Source organism: Vidua chalybeata, chromosome 12, assembly GCF_026979565.1.
Source record: "Vidua chalybeata isolate OUT-0048 chromosome 12, bVidCha1 merged haplotype, whole genome shotgun sequence".
Taxonomy (NCBI): domain Eukaryota; kingdom Metazoa; phylum Chordata; class Aves; order Passeriformes; family Viduidae; genus Vidua; species Vidua chalybeata.
In genome coordinates this window covers 17,113,692-17,120,622 of record NC_071541.1, presented here as the reverse complement: position 1 = coordinate 17,120,622, position 6,931 = coordinate 17,113,692, and the positions used below count along the sequence as shown (strand labels likewise).

General features: G+C 65.2%; 1 protein-coding gene across 1 annotated transcript; it reads right to left on the bottom strand.

Moving 5' to 3' along the window:
- Positions 1-66: 66 nt before the first annotated feature.
- Positions 67-6,691, bottom strand: CAMKV (CaM kinase like vesicle associated). Its single transcript, XM_053953860.1, has 11 exons — positions 6,544-6,691; positions 3,335-3,443; positions 2,003-2,134; positions 1,850-1,924; positions 1,633-1,771; positions 1,433-1,553; positions 1,122-1,197; positions 906-1,042; positions 748-826; positions 585-672; positions 67-465 (listed from the first exon to the last, which is right to left on the bottom strand). The coding sequence occupies exons 2-11, from the start codon at positions 3,427-3,429 to the stop codon at positions 88-90; spliced, it is 1,320 nt and encodes a 439-aa protein (XP_053809835.1). The 5' UTR covers positions 3,430-3,443; positions 6,544-6,691; the 3' UTR covers positions 67-87.
- Positions 6,692-6,931: the final 240 nt, after the last annotated feature.

Genomic DNA, 6,931 nt, shown 5'->3' with positions numbered 1-6,931 from the left:
CGGCTCTCCGGCGGGGCACGTAGAAAAGGGGGCGCAGGCGGGGGTGGGGGCCATGCCGGGGCTATGTACAGGGGGCGCGGGGGCCGCTCAGCCGCTCTGCTCGCTGGAGGGCTCGGCGGCGGCGGCGGCCTCGTTACATGTGGTGGCGGGCGGTGTGCCGGGGGCCGGGGGCTGCGTGGCGGCGGGCGGCGTGCCGGGGGCTGCGGGCTCCGGGGCGGTGGCAGAGGGGGCTGCGGGCTCCATGGCGGGGACCGGGGCCGTGGCCGGGGCCGTGTCGGTGGCGGGCTCTGTGGCCGCGGCGGCGGGAGTCGCTGCCGGGGCCGTGGTCGCTGCCGGGGCCGTGGTCGCTGCCGGGGCCGGAGCCGCTGCCGGAGCCGGAGCCGCTGCCGGGGCTGGAGCTGCCGCCGTCTCCGTCTGCTCGGGCGCCCGCAGGCGTTTCATGAGCGTGGTCACTCGCACGGCTTTCTGCGGGGGAGAGACGGGGAGGGTGTGGGGCTGGCGGAGGGGCAGGGACTGGCAGCCCCACCAGGCTCTTAGCCCCTTGGCTGAGAGGGGACATGCAGGCACAGCACACCCACACCCACCTTCCACTTGGCTCGGGCGAAGTTCTTCTCGATCTGGGCACAGACGCCATCCTTGATGTTCTTGTCAGAGGCCGCATTCCCAGAGATCCTGGAGAGGCAGTGAGGGGTAAGCAGCCCCTATCAGTGCCCCCCTGGCTCCCCATCTGACCCTGCCGCTGCTCACCACTCATGGGAGATGGCCTCCTCTGCTGTGATCCTCTGGTCCTGCTCCACCTCCATCAGGCGTGTCACCAGCTCCTTAGCTGAGGGCACAGGGAGAGAAGTCAGTGCTGGTAGGGCACAACATGGGACCCCACGTACCCCTCCCAGTGTGGGGCTCACCCGCTTGCGAGATGTCATCCCAGTACGGAGGGTCGAACTCATAGTCCCCAGCCAGGATTTTGCGGAAGAGGTTCTTGTCGTGGTTCTCATAGTCATCCTCGTCTGCCTCCTCGTAGAAAGGGGGGTTTCCCGAGAGGCTGGGGAATGTGGTGGGGGGCTCAGTCCCGCCCCAACCCTGAGCCCTTGTAGCTACCCTGTCCCTCACCCCACACTCACAGGATGTACATGATGACGCCGATGGCCCAGCAGTCCACCGGCCGCCCGTACCGCTGCCGCCCCACCACCTCCGGAGCTGCCAGACACAGAAGAGCAACCATCCCCCGGGGTCCCCAGCCACCCAGCCAAGGCCCTGGGATGATGGGGAGTGGGAGGCACCCACTGGAAGCACCCAGGATCAGCCCCCAGGGTGATGGGGAATGGGAGGTGCAGCAGCAGGTAGTAAGGAATGGATGGTACGGAGCAGCAGGGACCTGCTGGGACCCAGCACTGCCTGCTCCTGCATGCCCACCCAGCTGGCTCTCACCCACCCAGGTACTCAGGGGTGCCACAGGGCTCCTTAATGAGCCCGTTCTCCAGCTTGGCCAGGTGGAAGTCACTGATGACGATCTTGGAGTTCTTCAGGCGATTATAGTACACCAGGTTCTCCAGCTGCCGGTGCAGGGACTGTGAGTGCCGGGATGGGGGACATGGCAGCACCCATGGGTGCTCCCACCCCCCTGCCACCCACCTTAAGGTTTCTGTGGACGATCTTGAGTGAGTGCAGGTAGGCAACAGCCTCCAGCACCTGCCGGATGACATTGCTGGTGTCCTTCTCCGAGTAGTAGCCCTGGTCCAGGATCCAGTCGAAGACCTCCCGGCCAGTGGCCCTGCAGAGACAGCAGCTCTGCCGAGACCCAACCCTGGTGGGGCCACCCCCTCCCCACTTCCAAATGTCCCCAACTTACAGCTCCAGGAAGATGAAATATTCCTTGCGGGTGATGTAGACATCCACCAGCTGGAGGATATTGGGGTGCTTCACCCTGCCGAGAGACAGAGGCATGGGTAGGAGTTCCCAGTTTGCCCAGTAGCACAGGATCCCCTCCAGCCCCAGCACTCACATTTTGAGGATGATGATCTCGTTTTTGGCTGCCTTCCGCACTTTCCGTCCATCCCGCTTCAGAAACTTCTTGCAGGTGTACAACTTCCCTGTCGTCTTCTCCTTGGCCCGGAAGATTTCACAGAACTCCTCCCTGCAAGGGTACCCCCAGACATCACCCCGTTCCTCGGGACCACTGAGATTGGGGTGCTTGGGTGGTCCCTGGGCCCACCAGCATTCCCCCAGATCCCAGCAGTCAGGGGAGATGCCACAGAAGTACAAGAAAGCTGTGGCTCAAAACCACTTTGGAGGGGAAGAAAAAAACAGCAGTGAGAAGCAACTGATATGGAAGAAGCAAATTGATAGGGAAGGGGGAGAATTTGCTGGTTAAAAAGCCCCGTCCTCAGGACAGGAGGGGTAAGACCCACCGCGAAGCCACTCGTGCCAAGGTGGAACAGCAGCGCAGCCGACATTAACATCAGCACAGCAGTCGGGGAGAAAGAAAGGGAGATGTGCCGGTAGCTGCAGTATTTCTGTTCCATTATTAATGGTGCTCGAGCCCATCGGCCAGGCTGCAGCTGCAGGGGAGCCCCCGGGGGGCACTTGGCACTGCTCCAGCAAAGCCCTTGGCTTTCCAATACCCCCAGCTGTGCTGAAATCCTCACTGCCCCGGGTGGAGGGGAACAGTGACCTGTGGGCTTTGGGACAAACTGCCCAGAGGATGGAGCAAAGATCTGAGAGCACCAAGGTCCCCACTGCCACCCAGTGTGATCCTGCCAGGTGTGACCTCTGTCCAAGCAGGTGTTTTGGAAGCTGATGGAAAAAAATTCTGGTGCCTATTTTGCAGTCAAGCCACTCTCAAGGGGTGTGAGGGCTTCATTTTTTGGAGTGCATCCTAACAGGTTCCTCAGCATGGTAATAAAAGCTGGGGGAAGCAGCAGTGCTCCACTGCCCCCCAAGTGGCACCTGCCTCTCCTTTGCTGTAGCTGAGCCCTCCTGATTCACAAAATGCTCGAGGGAGCCAGGATCGTGTGGAATTGCTGCAATCCCTGCAAATCTTGAGGGGAGGAGGGAGGGATATGGGAAGCTGCCCAGCTGCAGCCAGCAGCAGTGGGAAAGCTCATTGCCCTCCTTGGAGCTAGCTGTGAATTTACCCCATGCAACACATGAGCAAGAGGGACTAATTAGGGTAAAGCCACCCCAAAATACACCCTGCAATCCCGGCCCAGCTGGGGACCAGCACCCCCAGAGCCCCCACAGGCAGTGTTGTACCACTCCTCAGCACCCCAAGAGCCCCACACAGGTGGCTGGGGTTCCCCAGGGCACCCGTGGGGCCGTGGAGGGACCAACTCACGTTTTGATGACCTGGCCCAGGTCATATCTGTCGGTCACCTCAGACGGCTGGTTATAATCTTTCTTGTCTCCCAGCGTCACGCAGCCAAACGGCATCGCAGGGCCCGGTGCTGGCAGGGCAGGGAGAGGCAGTGAGTGCCCCGGCACTGCCGGCCCCCCTGGAGCCACAGCAGACCCTCCCGAGCTGTGCTAATTAACGTGGAACCTGAGCACAGCGGCTGCTCGTGCTCTGCAGCTGCCGCAAGCCGCCGTGTGCCCAGCCCCACCGATGTGCATCCATGCCCGTGGCATCCAGCCTCTCTGCCCGGGCTCAGGCTGCCAGCACAGCCACAAGCTTCCCCCTCTGGCCCCTGTTTGTGGATTATTAATGATTAATTAGCAGTCAGGGTTAGCACAGTGCCTGGAGCACCCACCGGGGAGGCACGCAGAGGTGAACGGATCCTTTCCTGTTTCTCAGCCCAGTCTTGCCCACGGTAACATTTCAGCAGATGGGGCCTCCCCAGGCAGAGCATTGTCACACGTTGTCACATGTGCAGTGGGTTACACCAGTCTCAGCTTGCCATCCCCAAACAGCCCCGACTGTGGCACCAGGCAGGTGGCACTGCAGCTCGGAGGTGCCAGCCCTCCTGCCACTGGGAGCGGTCAGGACACCAGCCTTGGCAGATGCCAGCTTCCCCAGCCCTTTAGGAAGAATGCTTTGCCCCTTGCTTCCCTGTTGGGAACTCTTCAAAACCAGATCCTTCTTGGAAGCTTCCCAGGAAAAAAAAATTGATCACAGAAAGTGATTTCTTCCCCTTTCCCACCGGGAAACACTTTCCCACCGTGTTAGCGGGAGGAAGTTTCAGCTGACATTATGTTTTGATGGCTCAGAAGATGACAGAGCTGCCTGGGGCCCCCCAGCCCTCTCGGATGGGCCTGAGCGGGACCTTGTGATGGGAAGCTGGCACGATGCTGGAAGCACCCATTGCCCACCGCTAAAGCTCCCCAAACCCCGCGCTGCGCGGGCCTGGCCGTGCCGTACCGGCAGCGCCCGGGGCCCGGTGGCGAGGGCTGCGGGCAGGATGGCTGCGGGATGCGGGATGCGGGAGCCGGCATCGCGGGTACCCAAGCGCCGAGCCTGTTGCTATGGCAATGGGAGCTGAAGATGCAGAAAGCGGCACATCCTTTGGAGGGGGCAGGGACGGGCAGCACCCGGCAGCACCCGGCCCACCTGCAGGTGCACAGCCCCATCCCTGCTGTGCAGGCCCTGGGAGGAAGGCATGCTTCCTGCAGCACCCAGGGCACGCACTTAAGTGCTCCCTGGGGTGATTGACCCAAACCTGGGTGGGACATGAGTGCAGTGAGCCAGGGAACAGGGGGATTCTCCTTCCTGCCTCCATCCTTTGGGACTGACCTGCCTCCATGCCTGCTGGAGCAATGCCTACAGGATGGATGCTCCCAGCTTGGAAGGCACACAGGCACCGTCCTGCTAGGAAAGCCTGCACCGAGTAAGAGTGCCTGCCCTAGTCGTGCTCAGCATGCACCAAGTCCCAAAAGAGAAGAAGAGCACCCATGGGACACCGCTGCTTGTGCCCCAGATTGGATGAGGTTTTCCAGCCTACACCTGACTCATCCCAGCAGCTCTCCTGGCAAACATGCCCCGCCTGGCACCTCTGTGTCCCCATGCCACACGACATCGGCTCTGCCGTGCCACTGTACCTGGCCAAGGGGAATGAGGGCTGTCCTGGCAGCTGCTGGAGGGGCGGTGGGCTCAGTGCCACAGATCATCAGGGCTAGGGCTGGCTGGTGGATGAGCAGGCTGCCAGCACTGGTGGCACGATGCCAGGATTAGCCAGGAAGGGGACCCAGGTGGGATGATATATTGGGATTTTATTGCTGTCTATGAGAGCACTCAGCTAATCTGCGCTCATAAAATTAGTTCCCGTTGGTTTAGTGGCCACCCATCCTGCCGGGGCTGAGCATTGCCACCCTCCCCTGCCCCAGGCTGGCTTCGAGGGGCTCAGTGCACCTGGGATACCCTGCAGGGGAGGCTGGTACCTAGCCCACCGTTGGGGTCAACACCTGCACCCCACAGGTGAGAGCACCCCCACCGGGGCAGGGGCACCCAGGCAAGAGGTGGGCAAAGGGATGAGTGCTCCCTCCCCGGGGTGCCAAGGGGAAGGCTCGGTGCTGCGCTGGCACCCGCACGCAGCCAGCACCCCCCTCCAAGTGTCTAATTTGGGAGCAGAAGCAACAGCGGGTGTAAGACAATAGCGGGGAAGTGGGTGGCCGGGTGGGGATGGCACGGAGGGATGACGCAGCCGTGCAGCCCTCGCCAGCGGGGCCCCCCAACCCCCGACCCCCAGCCCTGCCCCACGGCGTGAGGTGCCACTGGCTGGTGTTTCATCTCCAGCCCCGCTTCCACCTGCAGCTGCCCTGGACATGTCCGTGGGGGGTTCCCCCTGCCATCCCGCCCCCACGTCCCGGGGGAAGGATGTACCGGGGAGAGGCAGAAAACGCAGCCGGGCTAAGACGGACCGAAATACTGCTAGTGCAGGCAGCGGGCAGGCAGCGGGAGGCGGAGGGGAGGCGGAGGGGCCGGCCGGCCCAGCGCTGCCCGCGGAGCCGCCAGGCTGGGGCTGAGACAGGGCTGGGGGAGTCCCACCGCCCCCGGCCCGGGGTGTGCGGAGGGACAGCCCGGGCCGCGCACCGCAGGGAGGTCTGCGTTTGGCCGGCTCGGAGCGCTGCGGCAGCGGGAACGGAGCGGACTGCGGGAGAGAGAGGTGCGGGGTCCGGGAGGGGATGCTCGGCGGTGGGGGCACGGGGAGAGGCTCCCCGGCAGCACCCGTTCCAGCGGTGCCGGCCCGGTTCTCCGGGCTCCTCGCGGAGACGGGGGCGGCACCAGGGCAGCAGCGGCCCGGGGGGGCGAGCGGGGAGGCGCGGGGGGAGCCGGGCTCCGGCAGCTCGCCGTGCCCACGGCGTCCGTCGGGGCTCGGGGTCTGCGGGACGCGGGGCGCCGGCGGGGGCAGCGCGGCGGCGGACAGCCGTCGGGGCGCGCACGCACCGGACAGGGATGCGCGCGGCCCCGTCGGGACGTCCCGGGCCACCGGGGTCTGGGAGGAGAGCTGGGGGCAGCCCCGGGCCAGACAGTGACAGATGCCAGCAACGCCCCCCCCACCCCCGCCGGGCCCGGCCCCCCTCGCCCCCGGTCCGGCGCGGCGCGGCGCTCACCTGCACGCCTCTCCGACCGCAACGGGGGGCCGCGGCCCGGGGCCGCTGCTCGGGGGGAGCGCGCCCCTCCCGCCCGCCCTCCCGCGCCGGGCCGGGGCCGAGCCGGGCCGAGCCGAGCCGATCCCCGCCGATCCCAGCGATCCCAGCCGATCCCAGCCCAGCCGTCGGTCCGTCGCGGCGCGGCCCCGCGCGCCCGGCGCGGCAAGTTGGGGGGGCGGGACCGCGGGGCCACGCCCCCTATCATACCCCGCCCCTCCCCTGACGTCACCGCCAAACTTCGCGCCCCGCCCGCGGGGAAGGGTCACGCGTGGCGCTGGGAGCGACCGGACCGCGGTGGGCGAGGCCGGGGGATTGTCACCGAGCTGGGACACCGCCACAGCCCGGGGGC